The following is a 24,726-nucleotide window of genomic DNA, read 5'->3' as shown; positions in this document are numbered from 1 at the left end:
GCTCTAAACTCACAGTACTTTCCAGGTTCACAGTTAGAAAGTTGCTCTAAACTCACAGTACTTTCCAGGTTCAACTGCTAGGCGAAACAGAAAGTACCACAAATCCAAAAAGAGAAAGCAGTCAAGAGAAGTCATAGACTGATATCTTTGAACCAGTAGCTTCTCTGATTCACGGCTGTCCTCCCTCCGTGTGCATGTCTGTCGGTCTGTTTGTCTGTGGTGTGGTCAGACAGAGCAGAAGACAGACCTACCCTCTCAATGTGCAACTCCACATCCTGCTGAGAGCAGCTCTCGATCGTCTGCTCCACCTTCTTCACCACCGCCTCCACGTCCACAATGCTCTCCTTGTTGATGCTGCAGACGGGGGGGGGACGGGACGGGGGACGGGGGGTAAAGAGGCACAGCCCTTATCAGTCTACACAGATCAATTGAAGTCAAACGAGTGGGAGTCAGAGCAGTTGGTAAACACGATATAAAGAAACGAAATACAAAAATGATGGCTACATAAATTAACCTGATGCTACTCTTCCTGGAGGCAAAATGTCACAGGATAATGTTGTTTTGATCCACGGTTACCATGGTGTCAGACATTCTTATTCTCTTTTCATTTAATCATCCGATTGCGACAACGTGCAAACACCAAACATCAGAGCTATGAACTACAGTAAAACACCAGTGGCCACACAACAATAAGACCGAGGTTAAACAACCCTCTGAAAGACATGCTGAGTGACTACCAGAGCAGGCCACTGCTATCCTATCCCACTGTCCCCAGGAACCCCCAGGAGAGCCTCATAGAAATATGAAGAACTGTCAATACCAACTGTCACATAGCACGGGGCCAGATGGAGCAAGCCCGGTGTGATCCTTCACCTCTTCTCATTAAAAAGCAGTAATGAGAGACAGGAGCGTTGTGAATGGTGAACCCAGTCAGTCCACTGCAGCTGCCTCTGTCAGACATTTCACACTATGGGGGGGGGGGGGGGGAAATCAGCTAGAAAAATAAAAAGCCCACATTAATAAGCTCCTCCCTCTAACACCTGGCCAGCCTGCCCAGGGACAATGAACACTGCCCATCAACTAATATGACTAAGTCATACAAGTAAGTATTTTGATTAACTAGACTAGTGTCATGTCCATGGGGTGTACTTGTACATCAAGATGACTCACACCACAGGAGATCCTATGGTCTGTTCTGGCTCAGACAAGGCAACTGACTAGGCTGTGTCTTGTAAAGAAATATGCGAAATCGATTGTGTAATATTATGTTCTAGTAAGAGAAAGTTAAACAAGATACTTTGGTGCAGAGGATACCCTAACCCTAATTTAACTCGGCACGAGGAAGTGGAAATACTATACGTGACACAAGCATTACACGCTCTTCCCTATAGGTCACCACTGGCCTGGCTTAACCTCTTGATGATTACGAAAGGACCCATGTGACCCAGAAGCTTACTCAGCTTCCCCAGAATTCAATCAACATAGAACATGTCCAACAGCTAGAGTTCATTAACCGTTTAAGGCCAATAGTTGTGATTATTAAAAAAAAATTAATAGTTGGGAAAAGTACAATATGCATTGTGTGGATTGAAAAGATTGGGGAGCAGGGTGTGTAGATCTCTGCGGAAGCTGCAGGCCTCAACCCGATCTGTATCTCAAATGGCACCCTATTCCCTTTGGGCTCTGGTCAAAAGTAGTGCACTTTATAGGGAATAGGGTGACATTTGGGACACAACCCGACTATACATTTGTCTTGAGTGTGTTTTGATGTAAGCTGGTTCATGACAGACGTTTCATCATGGATTTGGCGGTTGTGTGCAATAACTGCAATACAATAAAGTGCTGAATCAAAACACCTATTTACACAAGCAAAGTAAAAACAAAAAATATTTTGGAGCAATCGAGCCACAGGATTAAAAAAAAAATACATGATCTGATAGTCTCAATCTAGCCAAAGTGTGAGGAAGGGTGTTTGAAGGTACAGGTGAATGAGTGGTAGCGATGTAGAGCACAAAAAGGGACCATTATTGTCCTTAAACTAGAAAGAAAAAAATGTAATAGGAACTAAACGGGCAGAAACTATGAGGGGCCTACCTGAATTTGTCTAATAACAAATGATTGAAAACAAAAACAGTTGCAAAACGTTTTGCTACAGCGCACACCAGCTCTGAAGCAACCTCCTGATTGTATCACAGACACGGGGATTGAGAGGAAACAGTGAGCGGTCAAACCACTGACACAACTTACAAGGTCAGAGGGTCCTGTCAATGAGGTGAATGTTTTGACCATGTGACCTTGGCCTAGATAACATGTGTGGCCTTTACTACTGGAGACACTGTCATTTTTAGAGACATGTTATTGGCACGGAAGCACTACTGTAGCTAGCAATAAAGTGTAGGAGCAATTGCTAACTAACTGTAATCAATTTTAACTGTGGGGCGGAACAATTCACTAATTTACTGTTAATTAGTCTCCAAAACGTCTCCAGTAATGTTAACTTTTTGACGTTTGTGACATTTCCACCTTCCAAGCATATTGGACTGACCTACTGATCATACAAGAAGTGGCGTTGGGCCTATATAGTCCTTCCGTTTATACTTCATTCAGCGTTTTTCATTGAAGGGTTTAAGAGGCATTCAGTAAGTGTAATCATGTCAACTTAGAGATTAGAACGTGTTTGACAAACCTGGCTTGGAAAAGTGCAGTATCCTCATGCTGTTATGCTTTTCATAAAGGCCTCCAGTAGCAGACTAAGTTGAGTCTGACCCATCGGTGAAAGCAACACGCTGACCCCACCGCTTGTGTCACGTGCGCAGAGCGTTGCAAAAGAAATTGATGCATACATGTTATTCAATCATTATGCGTGGCCAGGCTCTAAAATAGAAATAGGTCCTATTTGTGACGCTCAATTTGTGACGCGCAAGTCCGACCTCTCCCATCTCCTCATTGGTTTTTAAGAGCATATACCCACTTGGGTGATTGAAAGATGAACTGGTGTCCACACTCCAGTCAGTTGTACAGTCTTGGCCACAAGTTGAGAATGACACAAATATTAATTTCCACAAAGTTTGCTGCTTCAGTGTCTTTAGATATTTTTGTCAGATGTTACTATGGAACACTGAAGTATAATTACAAGCATTTCATAAGTTTAAAAGGCTTTTATTGACAATTACATGAAGTTGATGCAAAGAGTCAATATTTGCAGTGTTGACCCTTCTTGTTCAAGACCTCTGCAATCCGCCCTGGCATGCTGTCAATTAACTTCTGGGCCACATCCTGACTGATGGCAGGCCATTCTTGCATAATCAATGATTGGAGTTTGTCATAATTTGTGGGTTTGTCCACAAGTTCTCAGTGGGATTAAGGTCTGGGGAGTTTCCTGGCCATGGACCCAAAATATCGATGTTTTGTTCCCCGAGCCAATTCGTTACCACTTTTGCCTTATGGCAAGGTGCTCCATCATGCTGGAAAAGGCATTGTTCGTCACCAAACTGTTCCTGGATGGTTGGGAGAAGTTGCTCTCTCAGGATGCTTTACTGTTGGCATGACACACGACTGATAGCGCTCACCCGGTCTTCACTGGACAAGCTTTTTTCCGGATGCCCCAAACAATCAGAAAGGTAATTCAGAGAAAATGACTTTACCCCAGTCCTCAGCAGTCCAATCCCTGGGTCCCACAGCTGAATCAACTTTAGGAGATGGTCCTGGCGCTTGCTGGACTTTCTTGGCTGCCCTGAAGCCTTCTTCACAACAATTGAACCCCTCTCCTTGAAGTTCTTGATGATCCGATAAATGGTTGATATAGGTAATCTTACTGGCAGCAATATCCTTGCCTGTGAAGCCCTTTTTGTGCAAAGCAATGATGATGGCACGTGTTTCCTTGCAGGTAACAATGGTTGACAGAGGAAGAACAATGATTCCGAGAACCACCCTCCTTTTGAAGCTTCCAGTCTGTTATTCGAACTCAATCAGCATGACAGAGTGATCTCCAGCCTTGTCCTTGTAAACACTCGCACCTGTGTTAACGAGAGAATCACTGATATGTCAGCTGGTCCTTTTGTGGCAGGGCTGAAATGCAGTGGAAATGTTTTTGGGGGGATTCAGTTCGTTTGCATGGCAAATAGGCATTTTGCAATTAATTGCAATTCTACTGATCACTCTTCATAATATTCTGGAGTATATGCAAATTGCCATCAATTTGCAGCAGACTTCGTGAAAATTAATATTTGTGTCAAAACTTTTGGCCACAACTGTAGTAATGCATCGTAAAGTTGGTTTCCAACCGCCATATAAAGTCCAAAGAAATAAAAAAGAAGCCTGAGGAAGGAGGAGAGATGACGAGAAAGGAATATGGTTTACCATTTTATCTGTGGATTAATTGTCTGAGTAGAAGACCTTGTGTATTTCAGGCATAATAACAACCAAATGTTTATATCCCAGGACAAAATAACAAGCAACAGCAAGCTAGCTAGCTAAATTGCCATACATGTTTAATGCTTTTCGACCTGTCCCCCAATTAATATAATTGGTTCAAAGTTTGTTTTGAAATTTCAACCTGCTTGTCCTGATCGTGTCCGGTTTGGTCAGCATGTAAGCCAGAAGGGTAAATAATAAAATAGTAAGGCTACACTGTACCAGGTTGAATATGTCACAATAATTAAAATAAAGATGTCAAGAAAAATAGACTTAGAGCCTACAGTTATCATTACCGCAAGTCACCCGCATGAAACATGTGCGAAGGGACTTGAAATCATGTGGAATACTCTCAGAATGCGGTGTGGTTCGACGATAACGGTGACATTTTTCAAAGGCAGAGATGAGTGGCTGAGGCTGAGACGCGCCGACAGTGGACGCTTTAATTCAGGTTTCAAGTGATAGGCAATTGTCATTCAATAAACTTTTGGGTGTTTTGTTAGTTTGCAGTGATGGTATGGCATTCAGATGAAAACAGCATGAGTGGTTACGTTAATGGCACATTAAAAGTTAATACTTTTAAAAATGGTAAACAAACTTTCAGACCCATAGATATCCTATTATATTAATGGGGATTCTACATGTAATTCTGTGTTTCTGCTCCCCCAAAAACTCCAAATTGGAGGACCCAAGAGTGATTAATGATGCTCAGGCTCTTCCCATCTGATCTACTGTAATTACTCTTATCTGGGCAGGAATGGCTCCATTAAACACTGCTGTATCCCATCTGAAAGTGGCCGCTTTTGTCATGAGGTGAAAAATGATTGATTCCTTCAGAATGTGTGAAAATGGATTGGGCCCATTAGGAGCCAGCTTTTCCCACCATTGTTTGTCGGGGGCCTACAGGATATTCAGTCTTGTACTCACTTGGCGGCAAACTTGACCATCTGCTTGCTGGCACGCTCCCCCACGGCGACCAGGGCCTGCACGTTAAACTGCTGCTGACGCAGGACCAAGAAGCACTGCTTCCCTAAAACGATGACAACAATACAATAGGCATCAGCAGGGGCCCTCTCATTTGGGCTAGCAACTCCTAACTCACTTGTCAAAACAGGTGCCACGGTGGGTTTATACAAGGCCATGTCACTCTCTCAGGCCAACACGTCATACCTGTTCCAGATTCCACCTCTCACCCATTAAAACGCTTTTCACAGCATTTCCAGGTAACTGTCAGAACCGTGAATGGGCGACCCTTTGAAGAAAGGTGTATGGAAGGAGGCTGAGAGCTTATTCCCAACCAAACACCTTGAGACTGTGTAAACCAGGTTTGTCAACCATCAGACACCACCCAAGTGCTTTGATGTGGTGTCCTCTGTTCATTGACTGGGGGGGGGGGGGGGGGGGGGGGGGGCTGTAATCCCCAAAAAGCAGTCACTTCATCCCAGTGTAAATCAGGATGTTATTCTGCTCTTAAGGACATCCTTCACTGTGGAGCTGAATGAAGGTTGAGGAAAATGGATTTTGACACGGAAGTTGTCCTGGAAGGAAGCCGTAACGATATCATCATAACACGATGGTTTATTTATTAGCATATTGTTAGCACAGTTGTGTACGTGCTGGAAGTTTCAAATAATTTTGGATGGAATCCGACAGTTAGCCAAGGCTCAATGAGTTCATTGTATTATAGCCTCAAGCTCTGACAAGTTTGGAAAATAACAAATTAACCCACATTTGAGGTTCCATTTAAATAACTGAGGTTTGGTTAGAGTTTTCAAACTTTTCAAAAAAAGAGACTTGCATGTGCTTGTATAATGAATCTATAATAGCAAAAACATTGCACTCCACAACCCCCATCCCCTATGTCCCACATCACCAGCAAATAAGGTAAAAACTTCAAGTCTGGTGCCATACTGTGATTTTCCAAGATTGTGCACAATTCTTTTAGCTTTTTGACCTTCCATATTTGCCAACCTGAGGAGAGTTGACTGAAAAAAACAAAGCTCTTCTCTGAATAGTGACTATTTGGCCCAAGGACAGTTGGTAATCTTTTTGGTAAACCCCAAGGTTCAGTTACGGCGCCATTTAGATTAGAAGGCTGTCTGTGTCCTGAGGACTAAAGGGAAAATATGAGTGATTGGGAGCTGGACAAAGATGGAGAATCTCACCTTTAGCTCTGCTGGTGTGAATCCGGGCACGCACCCAGATCAGCTGGCCTGCCTTCTCAGGTGTCAGCTCATGGACACGCACCAACCCTCTGTCTGGCTCACAGGGGAAGAAAAGTGTGCCTTTCAAGAAAACTTCAAAGACCATATACCTCCTTCCCCCTTCTGCCCACACACACATTCACACAAAGAAGCTCATGGGTTGTTCCACCAATTCAGTGCCTTTTGAGAAGTGTAACTTAGTTGTTGTTTTTTAAAGTCAGTCATAAAAAGCACATATTCAACTTCCCAAAAAACGAGTTTTTCCATCTCAAGTGGTTAAATAAAAAAATTACTATAGTAGGCCTAAGTGCCAAATAAAGTAACGGCCATAAATCCCCTCTTGACAGGGGGAATGGAAACTTGTGTGCTACAAGGAGCAGTAATTGAATGTAGTTTTCCACCACAAAACTGAAAGAAAGGAGAAAAAAAAGGAAAAAAAAGAGTAGAACCAGCGCACCTGGTTTTACACTATGATTTGACTATTAGATGTTCAATGTTCCTTTTGAAAAACATTTGAAAAAGGAATAGTTTCACCATATTAAAACGAGAGTTCAGTTCACGTAACAGGGTGACCTTAAAATGAGGGACAGATGTAAACGAATCACAGTAAATAAAATAATCATCTTTAAAATGAGTGTCAAAGCAACAAACTAACAAGGGCTTTACAATGATGGTGAAACTTGAAGACATTTTGGGATTAAGGGATTACTTTAGCAAGCCTTTATTCATAGAAAAAAATTGGTCGATTAAACTATCCATGTGGTCTATATTAAAAGGGCACCTAATTTAATATAACAGGCTTTTAAAATGCAATATCGGTGTGCAATTTCTCCTTAAAATATCAAAGGCACCCTATTCATGGAAAGACACTCATATTACAAGGAGAGCAGAAGTCACAAATATGAAACACTCTGCGGCCCTGCGTAGAAGTCGCCCCATTCTCTGTCTTATGACAAATGAACTCCACTTTGCCCTGTTTCACTGATGCATGCTTAACGTTACATGCACCCCGATGGCAGTGAGCCACCCATTTGGTTGAACCTGATTCCACCCACATGTAAGGCAGGCTGTCTCGCGCCATCTTTCCTCATCCCCGTGGACAAGCATGCAGGTGGGAAAGCAACTTTGTTGTATGCCATTGGAGCTGAAAGAGCAGGCAGACAACCCATCTGTCACATTTATCTGGGAGTTATGGCACGCCACAATCATCTTTGATATCTACGCCGTCTTTACTACTGCCACTACTGGCGCCATGTCACTGAGTCACTCCGATATAATCACGTTATCTGTATTACCTAACAGTAGGGGCTGTTGAAAATGGGGATATCCTCTGTAAATAATATGTTGGAACAAAGAAGAGAGGAGTTAGTTGTTGACTGTACTACTGACCCAGTTTCTGCTGGGACTGTACCATCGGAGGGACACCGTACCGATCCTTGGCAAAATCCTGATGAATAAGAGAAGAGTTCATCTGCTAAGTAGCTTTATAGGAAACATCACTAGAGGTGCATACGTTTTGATTTTAATTTGGTATTGCGCCATATAGAAAAAGGTGTAAATAAATACTTCATATCTGAAACATGGAAGAATTGATCCTCAAGGATACTTACATCGTCATCTGTGCTTTGTTGGTCAGCAGACTGAAAAGAAAAGGCAAATCAATATAGTGGGACATAGGCCTAACATTGCATTTCAATAATAGTAAACTGCCTTCATTAGGAACAGCAAGTGGACTGATTATCTGTGCAACAACTTCTTGGCGACCTTCATGCAAAATCTCCATACTATGAAAGTTAGCATTAACGGTTTCATTTCCCATGCAAGTTGATATGTCTACGGTATTGACTGGTGGAATAGAGGGAGAATGAGTGGAATGGCCATGTAAGTGGATGGATGCTTTCGCAGTTTCTAAGATTCAAGGGAGAACGTATTCCATCTGAAATATAGGTTACTTTAAGTGTTTCCCCTAAGATATTTTTCAGCAGCGGCGGCTGACACCATCTGAAATAACTGATGCGTGCCACTGCACTGTAGGGAGATGAGGAGCAAGCGGTGGCTGTGCACTCATGGGTCTTCTGCGCAACTGCTCACCCTGTTTGCAACTAATATAAGTTGTAACTTGTTACTATGATCTTAAAAGGGTAGGTAGCATAAACGTAATCACATAACATACGGATTTGCATTCGTATACGCATCAAAAGTCACAATGCAAAGTTACACCTCACTTTTACATAAAAAAAAAACATTTTTTAGTTAATACACATAAAAACGATCCAAATTCAGAAGAAATGCCAAAAAAAATGCAGTTCCGGGGGAGGTGATGTAATATGGCCCCGGTAAGCCAACCTATTCCCTATAATGTAAACTCCAACAGAAATAATTTGCACTCACGACTAGTCTATTAAATTTTATTTTCAGACAACTTACAAGCAAATACCTTATTAAATTTGTTGTTACAAATCAACTTGCAAGGTTGCTAGCCAACTAGCCTGCTAACGTCAGCCCTACTAGCCTGCTAATGTTGGCACTACCAGGCTGCTTACATTACGTTAGCAACTTGCTGACTCATGTAGTGCTATCAAATGATATCTTACAGACACTTACAAACCAAATACATTAAATCATCTAACCAGTTATCAAAGAATATTAGCTATATGTAGTTGTCTTAGCCAGCAAGCTAGCCAGCCTACTAACATTATCTATTTTGCCAACTAGCTATTAGCCTAGCCAGCCAAGCCTCACGATTAGTCGGAATGCTAGAGCCCAATTACTGGACACCGCTAACACAACAAAAAATGTTTAAGTGTGCAGGTGTAACAGTATAGCTTCCGTACCTCTCCTCGCCCCAACCTGGGCTCGAACCAGGGACCCTCTGCACACATCAACCACAGTCACTCACGAAGTATCGTTACCCATCACGCCACAAAAGCCACGGCCCTTGCAGAGCAAGGGGAACCACTACTTCAAGGTCACAAAGCGAGTGACGTCACCGATTGAAACGCTATTAGCGCGCACCACCGCTAACTTGCTAGCCATTTCACATCGGTTACACAGGCTGAGTTAACTACCAAAGCCAGGCAGGCGGTTCACAGGCCTGATGGAGAGTCAGGGAAATCACAAATAGATTCCAGATGTCCGTCAGATGGCACGCTAGCACTAAGCCAAGGTGGGAAAATAGCCTACTTCACAGAGGACATGCCGAAAACGTACAATCCCTCCATCAGTGCTCAGACTGTCTGCAATAGGCTGAGAGAGGCTGGACTGAGGACTTGTTGGCCTGTTTTAAGGCAGGTCCTCGCCAGACATCACCGGCAACAACGGGCACAAACCCACCGTCGCTGGACCAGAGAGGACTGGCAAAAAGTGCTCTTCACTGACGAGTCATGGTTTTGTCTCACCAGGGGTGATGGTCGGATCTGCGTTTATCGTAGAAGGAATGAGTGTTACACTGAGGCCTGTACCTCAAATCAATTTGGAGGTGGAGGGTTCCTCATGGTCTAGGACGGTGTGTCACAGCATCATCGGACTGAGCTTGTTGTCATTGCAGGCAATCTCAACGCTGTGCGTTACAGGGAAGACATCCTCCTCCCTCATGTGGTACCCTTCCTGCAGGATTAGCCTGAAATGACCCTCCAACATGACAATGGCACCAGCCATACTGCTCGTTCTGTGCGTGATTTCCAGCAAGACAGGAATGCCAGTGTTCTGCCATGGCCAGCGAAGAGCCCAGATCTCAATCCCATTGAGCACGTCTGGGACCTGTTGGATTGGAGGGTGAGGGCTAGGGCCAATCCCCCCAGAAATGTCCGGGAACTTGCAGGTGCCTTGGTGGAACAGTGGGGTAACATCTCACAGCAAGAACTGGCAAATCTGGTGCAGTCCATGAGGAGGCGATGCACTGCTAAATTAATGCAGCTGGTGGCCACACCAGTTGCTGACTGTTACTTTTGATTTTGACCCCCCTTTGTTCAGGGACACATTATTCCATTTCTGTTAGTCACATGTCTGTGGAACTTGTTCAGTTTATGTCTCAGTTGTTGAATCTTGTTATGTTTATGCAAATTAAGTTTGCTGAAAATAAACGCTGTTGACAGTGAGAGGACGTGTCTTTTTTTCCCTGAGATGTATAGATATATACACATACATACATGCATACACACACACCGGACAATTTACATTGACTGCACTGTTGGTAAAGGGCTTGTATGTAAAGCATTTCACGGTAAAGACTACACTTGTATTCAGCGCATGTGGCAAATAAAGTTCTCATTTGGCACACACAACCAGTCAAAAGTTCGGACACCAACTTATTCCAGGGGTTATCTTTATTTGTACTATTTTCTACATTGTAGAATAATAGTGAAGAAATGAAAACTATGAAATAACACACATGGAATCATGTAGCTACCAACAAAAAAAATCTAAATATAATTTTAGATTCTTCAAAGTAGCCACCATTTGCCTTGACAGCTTTGCACACTCTTGGCCTTCGCTCAACCATCTTCATAAGGTAGTCACCTGGAATGCATTGCAATTAACAAGTTAATTTGTGGAATTTATTTCCTTCTGAATGCATTTGAGCCAGTCAGTTGTGTTGTGACAAGGTAGTGGTGGTATACAGAAGATAGCCCTATTTGGTAAAAGACCAAGTCCATATCATGGCAAGAACAGCTCAAAAAGCGAAGAGAAACGACAGTCCATCATTACGTTAAGACATGAAGGTCAGTCAATCCGGAAAATGGCAAGAACTTTGAAAGTTTCTTAAAGAGCGGTTGCAAAAACCATCAAGCGCTATGATGAAACTCGCTCTCATGAGGACCGCCACAGGAAAGGAAGACGCAGAGTTCTCATCTGCAGAGGATGAATTCATTAGAGTTAACTGCACCTCAGATTGCAGTCCAAGTAAATGCTTCACAGAGTACAAGTAAGACATCTCAACATCAACTGTTCAGAGGAGACTGGGTGAATCAGGCCTTCATGGTCGACTTGCTGCGAAGACACCCTTACTAAAAGGACACCAATAATAAGAAGAGACTTGCTCGGGCCAAAAAACACAAGCAATGGGCGTTAGACCAAAGGTATGATTTCCACTGGTCTGATGAGTCCAAATTTGAGATTTTTGGTTCCAACCGCCCGGTCTTTGTGAGACGCAGAGTCGGTGAACGGATGATCTTAGCAATGTGTGGTTCCCACTGTTAAGCATGGAGGAGATGGGATGGTGTGGGGGTGTTATGGTGACACGGTCAGTGGTTTATTTAGAATTCATGAAACACTTAACCGGCATGGCTACAACAGCATTCTGCAGAAATACACCCTCCCATCTGGTTTGCGCTTAGTGGGACTATAATTTGTTTTTCAACAGGACAATGACACAACACACCTCCAGGTTGTGTAAGAGCTATTTAACCAAGGAGAGTAATGGAGTGCTGCATCAGATGAACTGGCATCCACAATCATCTCAACCCAAGTGAGATGGTTTGGGATGTGTTGAACTGCAGAGTGAAGGAAAAGCAGCCTACAAGTGCTCGGCATATGTGGAAATTCCTTCAGGACTATTGGAAAAGCATTCCAGGTGAAGCTGTTTGAGAGAATGCCAAGAGTGTGTAAAACTCATCAAGGCAAAGGGTGGCTACTTTGAAGGATCTAAAATATATTTTGCTATGTGTAACACCTTTTTGGTTACTAGATGACTCCATGTGTTATTTCATTGTTTTGATGTCTTCACTTTTATTCTACAATGCAGAAAATAGTAACAAAGAAAACCCTTGAATGAGTAGGTGTGTCCAAACTGGCGGCAAAGATTTAGCAGCGGCGGGGCACAGCTGCTAAATTAATTTAGGGGAAACACTGCTACTTCATGAAAGCATCTGAACTGAGATTGTCCCTAATGAGAGAATGACCCTGTCAACTGGGTTAGGGCAGGGATGTCCTTATCCCATCATGCTCTAGCGACTCCTGTGGCAGGCCCAGGCACATGCACGCTGACACGGTCGCCAGAGGTACGGTATTTCCTCCGACACATTGGCGTGGCTGGCTTCCTGGGTAAGCGGGCATTGTGTCAAGGAAGCAGTGCGGCTTGGCTGGGTCGTGTTTCGGAGGACGCACGGCTCTCAACCTTCGCCTCTCCCGAATCCGTATGGGAGTTGCAGCGATGGGACAAGATTGTAACTACCAATTGGATACCTACCACTAACTTGGGTAGAAAAAGGGGTAAATAAAAACAACATAAAAACAGTTTAACTTTCTCTCACTTGCTTACGATGCAACACTGATACCAGACTTAAGAAAATGGCTCTTTGTTTGAGTGGACAAAAACAAACTAACGACAGGAATTGCAAAACAATGGACCCCCCCCGATTGTGTCAAGTCAATAGCACTGAGGGGCAGAGAGGCATACAAAACCCACTGACCAGTTTGGCCTGCTTCTCAGCCTTCTTAGCAGCTTTCTCCGCTTCCTTCTGCTGTTTCTTCAGGCCTTTCTTCGACGGGGCCTGGTCCGCCTCCTCCACGACCCTGCAACAGGAAGTCCAGACCAATGCAAAACATTAGTCAACTAGCTACCTACATTTTGGGGGGCTTCCTGTAGGAAGTTTTTGACCGCTGGGAAAATGTATTCCAGCCATCACCACCATTTCTGAATGTGGCTAATGGCACAGGTTGATGAGCCATGTTTCTGTCCAGGCTAACAATAAACACAGCTACTGGGGGAAAATGGATCACTTAAAATTCTAGGTCAATATGATTCATACGGACTACAAGGGTGTCTAGACTTTGTTATGACTACAGGAAGCACCAAGGAGCGGTAGGCATAGGCGATTTGTCTCCAGACTGAGATCAAAGATTCCATGAAAAATAAGAACTTTGCACCTCCTCAATAATATTACTGCGCATGTTGCACATCCACACCAGGAGGTATTTTTCTCATCCACAACCTGTGATCGTGCCGGGTTGTGTCATTGTACTCCCTGACAGTAAGCGTCTACAGGAAATAACACTGATCAAAAGGAGAACGGTGACATAAATAGCAATATAAACAACAATCACAACAGCAACAGATGGCGTTAAGCAATGACTTCAAAAGAAGGACCTGCCAGTGTTTTTACAATGTTTTCCCTTCCACTTGTTTCCTGTCACAAAGGAAATCATAATAGGCATTAGGCAAAGGCAATTCTTCACCAAAACTGATGATGTTGAATGTTGAATCTTGAACATTTTCAAAAAATACCATCCTTATCTCCTGTAATACTATAAAAGCAACCCCTGGGAACCATATGAGTATGTCAACAGAGTCAGGATGAGTGAGGGCAATTAAGCACATTCACACCTATATACATATCCAGTGGCATTAACACACAATGAGGAGAGGAGGAAATGGTGGTAGGACCCCTGACCAGGCTGCAACTGATTTAATGGCATCTAGCATTACTGATAACATAGGCCGTTTTTCACAATGAAGATAGAAAAAGGGACATTTGAGAGGTTCTCGAAAGGCATTGATGCTGGAGAGACAATACTGTTTGTGTAAACTTGATCACATTGCAAGTGCTAGAACAGATGTCACATTGGGCCATGTTTTTGAAACAGCTGAAATGTATAGCCATTTTCCTTATATTTGAGACTTGTTTAATTGAGGTTTTACCTGAAATTACACTAACAGTCTGTTACATTATGAAATTGGCACAATAGCTGCCGCCTGCCAGCTGCACTGAGCCACGGAAAACTCTAGAAAACCATTTCCGCCACCATTTCTTTAAAAACATGTTGATACGATCTTAAAATGTTGACATAAGCAAGTCATTTGTGATTTCAGAGTTGGCACCACAGGTACCAACCAGAGTGCTGGGGGGGACATTGTTTTCCTGAGGACCAGAGTTTCCCCTGATCTGGTAGTCTAACCTAACCAGGTAAAACTCCAGCTATAACATAGTAATAATTCAGCAGATGCAACAACCCAAAAATTGTTTTATATAAACTATGATGGGCCTCGATTTTTTTTAATAATTAGGTATTATGGAGAGAAAAAAATTCTAACATATGGAAAAACTCCTGGCCCTAGGGAGGATGAAAACATTAAAATCCTGTCAAACAAATCATGAGGCGAATCAGTCTAAAAAAAACAGCAATTTGTCCTTCTTTTCAATGGTTTTCTGGAAATATTTTTTATTAAACCAAATCAAAATTGCCGGAGCAAATGGCAGCTTGCCACACGTTTGCCGGCGGCCCTGCTGTGCTGATCCCTGCAACGTGGATAGATGGAAATCGCCACACAATCATGCCAATTAAGAAACAACCTGTACGACCTATATGCATTTTCTTTTTGGGTGGCGAGAATGGGTTTCCGTGTACAGTGCATTCAAAAAGTATTCAGACCCGTTGACTTTTTCCACATTTTGATATGTTACAGCCTTTTTCTAAAATGTTTTCTGATAACAATATTGTAATGTATTGTTGTATTGTTATCAGAAAGCACGTAGTCCTTGGCTCAGTCAGTGTAGTAGTGTGGGCTCAAGATCTTGAGAATCAGCTATACATGTGATGGAAGAATGCACTATGCATGCAGAGGCTTGCAATTCCATTAACTTGGGGATAGTTGTAAGGTGAATATAATTTATATGACATGTTTTGCTAACTAGTAAATAGTAGCCTACAGCAAAGTGTATTTAAAACATTTCCAACTTGTTCATTTCTGCCATGTGGGTTTTAGCTTGCTTGAGCCTGCTAACTGAGTGTTAATTTAACTGTTTCCATACGTTTCATTTTAAAACATTGATCTTACAAAGGAGTTGTTTAATTTAACTGCTTAACTATTTATCTGTACATGGAATTGTTTATTTTTTTACTCTTTTTCTTCTAATCTTTACAGGAAAGGGCACTATCTGATGTGTGGAGACAATTCACTGCAGCTAATGTAGAAGGAAAAGCTGTGTACATTTGCAAATACTGTGCCAAATCATATGTGACGAATGCAACAAAGATGTAAAATCATCTGGCCAAGTGCATAAACTTCCCTCAGGGCTCACAACAAGCAACCTCTGACAAAAGTCCCTCTACTTCTATTCCAGGTGAAAATGATGAATCAGACACCTTATCGATAGCAACAGCTCATGGTCCTCCTGAAATCCGAAGTTGTTTTGACTCAATGGAGGATTCCAAGAACACAGGATGAGATGTTACTATCCTTTGTGCAAGCACTTACAAGAGTTAATGAACAGTGAGCCTGGTGAAATTTGGGGAGCGCATCATCAGTAGTGTACCTTCGGTTCCTAGGGTGTTTCGGCCTTTCACACTATACACCCTCCCCAACGGCGGCCAGCGACAGGGTGATCAATCCTACGCTTGCGTCCCATTCCCAATTAGTCATAGGAGTTGCCTTGTTGATGATAGCCAACATCCCATGGGACTATGCATGGCAGGGGCGTCCTCCTCCCTGAGTCAAGCATTGTTGACCGCATACCTCCTGGCCCTCTCACTTCGGGGCCCAGCTGGGGTCTTTCCTCTTCATCCAGAGCCACTGACTGCTGCCTTCTGCCGCCTCCGATACAGCTTTGATTGCCGAACGTTGGCTCTGGCCCTTAATTCCAAGGTCTCTAAGCAGTCTGGTTGTAGATGTTGCCACAAAACCTCTGCAGCCCACCTCCACTGGTCGGACTTCTGTGTTCCAGCCATGATGCCGTGCTTCGGCAGCTAGATCGGCATAGCGCAGATGTTTTCGCTCATAAGCCTCATCTACTGAGTCCTCCCAGGGTACTGTGAGCTCAATGATGAAGACCTTCTTGAGCGAACGGGACCAGAGCACCATGTCAGGTCTTAGGGTGGTGGTTGCAATCTCCGGAGGAAACACAAGTTGCCGGCCAATGTCAGCTAGCATTTTCCAGTCGCGGGCCAAGCGCAGCTGGTCTCGCTCTAATGGTGTCGAGCCGCGCTTCGGTGGTTTAGCCCCTTCGCGGACAAAGTTTGTCCGTAAGGGGTGTGATGCTGCTGGGGGTGGTAGGGAGTTGGTGGCAGCTCGCTTGTCCTCCAGGGCGGACGCAAGGTTTTTAAGGACTTGGTTGTGACGCCAAGTGTAGCGTCCTTGGGTGGGGCTTGTTTTACACCCCGTGAGAATGTGCCTGAGGTTGGCTGGCATGGAACAGAGGGCACAGTCCGGATCTTCACCATACCATTGGTGAAGATTAACTGGAGTTGGAAGGACGTCATATGTTGCTCTGATGGAAAAGCTCAACCGCCTCGCTTCCATGGCCCACAGATCCTTCCAGCTGATCTTCCTCTTCTCCACACTGTCCCATCGAGTCCACTGTCCCTGTTTGGAAAGAGAGACTGCCTTGGCCCACCTTGCAGCCTCCTCCTGATGGCGTACTTCCTGCACTACCATCTTCCGCCGCTCTGGTGCAGTGGCCTTACTCCAAGCAGCACGGCTAGTTAGCCCAAGGCCTCCTCTCCCTTGCTGAACATGACCCACAATGTCAGCATGTCTGAGGGCTGCTGTTGCCTCCTGGACTGCTTTTCCTGGCCTCCATTTGCGCCCAGTTGCCAAGGTCGGCGCGTTGTTGCTCACCACTGGGTCTCGAGATTCATTCAGTGTCATCTGGAGCCTGGTTTTTGAACACTTGAATTCCTCTGTTAGACTGGTGAGGGGCAGCTTGAGGACACCATCTCCATAGAGGCCGATGGTGGTAAGGCATCGTGGAACTCCGAGCCACTTCTTTAAGTAGCCTGTGACTCCTCTTTCCATCTTCTCCACTGTTGAGATTGGAACCTCATACACTGCTAAGGGCCACAACACCCGGGGTAGGAGACCAAACTGCAGACACCAGGCCTTTAACTTTCCAGGTAGCTGGGTGTTGTCGATGGACTGTAGGCTACTACTGATGTCTTTACGCAGCTGTTGCACCTGGTCTTTGTCCTTCAGGCTTGCATCATACCACCTTCCAAGGCTTTTTACCGGCTGCTCAGACACTGTTGGGATTTGGTCATCTCCGATGAAGAATTTCAGGTCAGAGAGTACTCCCTTCACAATCGAGATGCTGCGTGACTTGGATGGTTTAATCTTCATACGGGCCCAGCTGATGTTCTCCTCGAGTTTTCTGAGCAGTCTCCTGGTGCATGGGACAGTGGTAGTCAATGTTGTAATGTCGTCCATGTAGGCTCTGAGTGGAGGGAGGCGGAAACCAGAGTCGACTCGCTGTCCACCAGCAACCCATTTTGAGGATCTGATGATAACCTCCATTGCCATTATGAATGCCAACGGAGAAATGGTACATCCTGCCATTATACCTACATTCAGGCACTGCCATGAGGTGGTGAAGCAGAACTGCAGATCCTGGAAGTACGACTTCACCAGGGTTGTGATGGTGTCCGGTATGTGGAAAAATCTGAAGGCAGACCACAGGAGTTCATGGGGCACAGAGCCAAATGCATTGGCGAGGTCGAGAAAGACTACATGGAGGTCCCTTTTCTCCACCTTGGCCATTTGGATCTGGTGCCAGATCATGCTGGAATGTTCCAAGCAGCCAGAGAACCCTGATATTCCTGCCTTCTGTACAGATGTATCGACGTACGCATTCCTTTGCAGGTACTCGGCCATCCTCTGGGCAATGACCCTAAAGAAGATTTTACCCTCGACATTCAGTAAGGAGATTGGGCGGAATTGGCTGATGTTCACTGCATCCTTCTCCTTAGGGATCAGGACCCCGCCTGCCCTACGCCACACTTTGGGTATTATCTTATTTTTCCAAGCTGTTCTCATAAGCCTCCAGAGGAACCTCAGGACGTCTGGTGCGTTCTTATACACTTTGTACGGGACTCCATTTGGCCCCGGGGCTGATGCTGTTCTTGCCCGTCGAACTGTGTTTTCCACCTCTTTCCATGTCGGAGGGCTGGTCTCAATATGATGTTCCGGGGGTTCAATGGGTGGGATATCTGATGGGATGGCCAGATGTTCATGTCGCTTTGAGTCAAAGTTTGTTGTTCTCAGGTGCTCCTCTAGGTCTTTCTTTGTTGTTTTTAGAGCTCCACTTTTTTCCTTCGTGAAGAGACTTTTAAGGAACTTGAAGGGATCTTTATAGAATCGAGTTCTAGTTTGTTCTTTCTTCCTTCTGCGTTTCCGTAGGTTCTCTGCTCTACGGAGGGATGCCAACCGGGTTTTGATATCAGCCTGAAGTGCCTCTATGCCCTCCTTCTCCACTTCCGAGGCCTTCTTCCACTGTTTCTTAAGCTGTCGCCTTTCTTGAACGAGGCGCTTGATTTCTTGTTGCCTCCTGGAAACTGGTGGGGTTGGAACCTTTCTCCCGCCTTTTGCCTCTTCCACTCCAAATCTTTCTGTCCCGTACTCATAGATAATGTCCCCCATCCTCTCCAACTTCTTCTCCACTGTGCCTCGAAGTGTCTCGAGGGTCAAGGTAAGGTCAGTATTCACTGTTTCCCACAACTTCTTGTCACTGGCGCCGGGCCACTTCACATATGGTCTGTGCCCTGGTAGTCTCCTCTCGTCTGCAGTTCTGGGAGGCTCGGTGAGTTCCACTACTGTTGTTGGTTCCACCACAGTTGTTACTTCGGTGCTTGAGTTTACGTCCTCCATGACAGTGGTACTGATGCACTGCAAACTATGGTTTGCGTCCAGTTGCTGTGCTTCATTCGACTGATTTGATCGAGGAACATAGTCAGAGAAATGCTGATTAATGTCTTGCTCGAGCTGTGTATGCAACTGGTTCCCCTCTGATGCTCACAGGCAATGTGTATTGAAAGAGATTTCTGAATGTTCTTCGTCCAGCATTCACCCCTCCAACCAGACATGCTTTATCTACTCATTTGCTGGATGCAGAGTTCAGAGTTCAAGTGAAGGTCAAGCAAATCATAGAGAAAGCAGACTGTATTGCAATGATTTCTGATGGGTGGTCAAATATTTGTGTGCAAGATCAAACCCCCGAGCTGACAAGGTAAAAAAAAGAAGGTTGTTCTCTGCCCCTGAACAACGCAGTTAACCCACTGTTCCTAGGCAGTCATTGAAAATAATTTGTTCTTAACCGACTTGCCTAGTATATTTTTTTTTAAATGGTTAGGTATTTCACATACCTAACCATTTTTTAAATGTTTACTAAGTTGGGGTCATCTAGCAGCAATCTACCTCACCAAGCAGAGTGAGAAGAATAAGAGCACCACATTGAAGCTGACCAGCAACACCAGTTGGGGTGGTGGTGTTGTCATCATATTTGACAGTCTCCTGGAGGGGAAGGAGTCTCTCCAAGAAATGGCCATATCACAGTCTGCCGATATGGACAGACCCATCAAAAGGATACTCCTGGATGATGTATTTTGGGAGGGAGTGGTAAGCAGCCTGAAACCTATAACAGTAGCCATTGCATGGATTGAGGGAGACAATGCTATCCTGTCTGATGTTCAGACTCTGCTTGCAGATGTAATAGAAGAAATCCATACTGCCCTAACCACTTCACTGTTGCTCCAAGCAGAGGAAACTGCAGTTCTGAAATACATCTAAAAACGTGAAGACATCTGCCTGAAGCCCATATCCGCCCCAGCGTACATGTTGGACTCCAAGTATGCTGGCAAGAGCATCCTGTCTGGTGCAGAGATCAACAAGGCCTATGGTGTCATCACTACTGTGCCTCGCCATCTTGGCCTGGATGAGGGCAAGGTTCTTGGCAGTCCGGCGAAGTACACGTCCAAGCAAGGGCTTTGGGATGGAGATGCAATATGGCAGACATGCCAACATATCTCATTAGCCACCTGGTGGAAGGGACTTTGTGGATCTGAGGCTCTTTCCCCTGTTGCCTCCATCATCCTCCAAATCACCCCAACATCAGCCGCCTCAGAGAGCAACTGGTCCTTGTTTGGGAACACACACACACACACACCAAAGCACGCAACAGGCTGACCAATACAAGGAAAATGTGAGGCTTTTTGAGCCTGACAACGAACCATCCTCAACCAGGTTGGAAAGTGACAGTGAAGATGAGGCCTCAGAGTCTGACGTTCAAGAGGTGGACATTGAAGAGGTCCAGGGAGAAGACATGGACGGCTAAGAGGAAGACAACCAAAGCTTTGGTTTATAGACTATCATTTTACAGATGTATGTTGAAACCATTTTTGGGAGATGCAATGGATCATTCAATATTCCCTTTCTTTTGTTGTTCAGTGAAATCATCCCATGTGAAGAGTCAACTCATTTAATTAAAGTTAATTTCGTAACAAAAGTTTTTTTTATTATTTCTTTCTATTGGAAGGATTTAATCATTTGCAAATACGTCTCCTTATGATAAGGTAAAATGTTTATGTTTCTGTCTCCATATGATATGGTAAATATATCCAATGCAAAAAACATCTACATTTAAATGGTATTCATATTAATTTGCATATATTTCCATTAATTCCCATATATTCCCACGGAAAGTTTCCACCTCTGAATATTCCCCAAAATGTGCAACCCTATTCCCATGCATAGCCTCCTGGCTAGTGGCTGGCTATTGTGACATTTACGGTACTTGAGTTGCTAAGCAAGAAAGTCAACCGAACTTTCTAAGTGTATATTAAGTAAATAAAAATGTCTTCCCGACAACTCGATTCAGTGAGAATAAGCCCATATTCCTCCAAATGAAAGACTCAGAGTCAGTGTGACTACTTCAACATGTGCCATCATGCATAGACTATGGGTTATTTTACAGAAAACAAAGGAAGAAATTTGATGACTGATTATGCACCCTACTCATTTCAGATTTTCATCATATATAGGCCTATTTTAACATTTTTGTCTACACTTTTTGGGACACCTCGGCCATGTTCAGTTACAAAAACCTTGCAGATATATTCATGTAATTTCTCTCTCTCTTTTTTTTTAACCTTTTATTTAACTAGGCAAGTCAAATTCATATTTACAATGACTGCCTACCCTGGCCAAAACCTAAACCGGACGACACTGGGACAATTATGCACCGCCCTATGGGACTCACAATCCCGGCTGGTTGTGATACAGCGTGGAATCGAACCAGGGTCTGTCGTGACGCCTCTAGCACTGAGATGCAGTGCCTTAGACTGCTGCGCCACTCGGGAGCCCCTAAATAGAGCAGACATGATTCCTTATTCTACAGGCATGTTTGTTATACTGTAGCATATTTCTATCTGAACATTCCAAAACGTTGCGTCTTGCTGAACATCCCCCTGCCCTCATGTAAAATCAGTCTTGGGCTTCACCTGCTGTGAACACAGCAGGGCTTGACAGTTAAAAAAAATAATAATAATTGTCACTTGTCCATAGGACAAATAGGACAGATTATTTTTACTTGTCCAAAACTTCAAGTCACTTACAAGTGAAGAAACATCTGTAACACCATGGGCCAAAACAGTGCTTGAAAATTGTGTTGCATCATGCAAGGAACCACTTCAAAAGATAAAAAGCATTATTATCACTAGTATTGACAATGGAAGGCTGCTGGTCTCTGATCCCATGCATTATATCTCCTGCCTTTGTTGCCTTGAGAAAGGCACTAACCCCCCTCTCCCAAAGTAAAATACTGCACTGATAGGCTACTGTATAAAACATGTGGTCAACTCTCTATCTGGAGAGCTACTGGGCGTGTAGGCTTTTGATCCAACCCTGCTCAAACACAGTCAGCTTATCAAGGGACTGCTGAGCAGCTGTTTTTTTTGTCTTTATAAAATAATTCCCTCATTCAATTACCAGGGATCAAATGGCTAAGGTGGGCGACTTCAAAGCAAGGTAGCTAACTAAGACACGTTTCTCTCTGTTTCTTGTCAATTAGGCTATTTTAATCATTTTTTTCAATGTTTTTAGAATTATATGGCCAGTATTGAATAGAGGAGAATCCCAGCTTTCCAACGGTGTCAGAATTATTTCAACATAATTCAGTGTGCCGGAGTACTCAGCATTGGTTTCAAACTGTGCATCCATATTTGCGGTTGTACACGAGTGCCGGGTGGGAAAGTTATTTAGGACATTGGACATGACATTAATACATGCTAATACGTAAATAGTTAACTAGCGAGATAGCCAATTCAAAACACATTGTGTAGTTTGGCTGGTTATCTAGTTAAAATAATGATATACAATAGACTATCTGCTGCTACAACGTCTCTCTCGCCTCTGGCAAAAGCCCACTCGCACTGGCATGCATGCAGGTGATGCAAACACCATGACCTTTTACAGCTATAACTGAGGAAATAACTCTCTAGCAATGAATATCAACAAATATGCGCACGCGGCTACGGTGGCTCAGATCTCAAAAACGCATCTTGCGACTGCATGATTGAAAGACCACTCGTGTCTGTCTTCGCAGGCCTAAAATAATTATACTGTGACGCGCTCTGCAGAGATTGGGGGGCCAGTGCACAACACACCGCATCCAGAGGTAACTTCAATCAGATTTTTTTTTTTTACTTGTCCAGTCGGGCAACTTAAATCTATAATCTTCTCGACTGACAATTTGTTTAACTTGCCTCGGCAAGGGGACAAGCGTTAATGTATGCTATACAATGTCCAACACTGGCTGTCAAACAGTGATCTAGACTTGTCCGTTTATTTCTGTCCCAAAATCAATTGTAAATGCTTCCCCTACATTTGCCTAGCTGTTTTAAGGAAAACACTGCACTTTATGACATGGTTGTGCACTCTGACCCGAGCAGAAAACGGCCACTGGTCCAACAACTGGGGGAATGTGTATGGATGGACAGGTTATGACAAGTTCCCTTTTGCAGAGCCTTTACAACCACACTCAATAATGAATGGCACATTTCATGCTACCTTTCTCACAAATAGGTTTTATACGATATACCGGTAGTTAGCTATGTACATCATTTATTTTGAGTACGGAGACATGCAAATTGCAAAATGAAAGTTCAACCACTAAATCAAGGCTTTGTTTTAACTAGCAAGCTAGCTACCAAACTAACTACTAGGTTCAGCACGCATGAAAAGCAGCTGTTAGCCAGCTAAATTAAGTGGCATGTATTATTGAGCATGATGGCACGGTCAGAGAGCATTGGCATGTAATGGTGCTTAGCTTGCTACTGTTAAGATACTAGCAAGTTAGCTAGCTGTCAAACTTTAGCTGTAGAAGCCAGCAGAAAGAAACGTGAACTTCACGGCTGTAGCTGCTATTCGTGACATTTTCTGTTTTAAACTAGCTAGCTAGCAAACTAGTTTGCTATCTTGATGGAAAACTGATACATTAAATTGCTGATGCAATCATCTGAAAATACAACCGGCTTTAGCTAGCCAGCTAACGTTACAGTATCTAACGTTAGCGTTTAAAACATTCTGAGACACGAGAAAGCATTTCTCTTACCCTTGGACTCCATCTTTAGTCATGACAGTTATTCTTTTGAGATGGTAGTTTCTTGACAGTTACTTCTGAGACAATCAGCTGTACAGAGAGCATTCATAGGTGGTAGAAGACGGGCCTATTTCCCTGATGCACAGAAAAATAGTTTCTCAATCCGGGCTGAAACTAGGTCAAAGAACAATAGTTCCGCAAGAGCTGTGGAAATCTCATCCTGTCATATTTCAAATCAAGAGCTTACTTACAAGCCCTTAACCAACAATGCAGAGTAAGAAAATATGAGCTAAAAATAAAATAACATTAACGAGGCTAAATCCAAGTAAAAAAAAGTAACACTATAAAATAACAGTAAGGAGGCTATATACAGGAGGTACTGAGTCAATGTGGGGGTAGGGGTTAGTCGAGGTAATTGAGGTACTATGTACATGTAGGTAGGGGTAAAGTGACTATGCATAGATAATAAACATTGAGTAGCAGCAGCGTAAAAAAGGGGGTCAATGCAAATAGTCCAGGTAGCCATTTGATTAACTGTTCTTTATGGCTTGGGGGTAGAAGCTGTTAAGGAGCCTTTTGGACCTAGACTTGGTGCTCTGGTACCGCTTGCCATGCAGTAGCAGAGAGTACAGTCTGTAACTTGGGTGGCTGGAGTCTTTGACCATTTTTAGGGCCTTCCTCTGACACTGCCTGGTATAGAGGTTCTAGATGGCAGGAAGCTTGGCCCCAGTGATGTACTGGGCCATACGCACTACCCTCTGTAGCGCTTTGCGATCGGATGCCGACCAGTTGCAATACCAGGCGGT

The 24,726-nt window shown here is 43.9% G+C and overlaps 1 protein-coding gene across 1 annotated transcript in view; it reads right to left on the bottom strand.

The window, feature by feature from the left end:
* The window catches only part of dars1 (aspartyl-tRNA synthetase 1), a 35,631-nt gene extending 11,508 nt beyond the window's left edge, over positions 1 to 24,123 (bottom strand). The window contains exons 1-7 of the mRNA XM_020454232.2: positions 23,933 to 24,123; positions 13,028 to 13,130; positions 8,228 to 8,257; positions 8,007 to 8,064; positions 6,579 to 6,671; positions 5,341 to 5,443; positions 252 to 354 (exon numbers count right to left, since the gene is read on the bottom strand). Of these exons, the coding sequence (XP_020309821.1) occupies positions 252 to 354; positions 5,341 to 5,443; positions 6,579 to 6,671; positions 8,007 to 8,064; positions 8,228 to 8,257; positions 13,028 to 13,130; positions 23,933 to 23,955 (513 nt within the window). The 5' untranslated portion in view covers positions 23,956 to 24,123. The remainder of the gene's footprint in view (positions 1 to 251; positions 355 to 5,340; positions 5,444 to 6,578; positions 6,672 to 8,006; positions 8,065 to 8,227; positions 8,258 to 13,027; positions 13,131 to 23,932) is intronic.
* Between the last annotated feature and the right edge of the window lie 603 nt (positions 24,124 to 24,726).

The sequence above is a fragment of the Oncorhynchus kisutch genome, linkage group LG2 (genome assembly GCF_002021735.2).
Source record: "Oncorhynchus kisutch isolate 150728-3 linkage group LG2, Okis_V2, whole genome shotgun sequence".
Classification (NCBI taxonomy): domain Eukaryota; kingdom Metazoa; phylum Chordata; class Actinopteri; order Salmoniformes; family Salmonidae; genus Oncorhynchus; species Oncorhynchus kisutch.
Note: the sequence above shows the minus strand (reverse complement) of the source record. Positions and strands in the feature narration are given on the sequence as shown.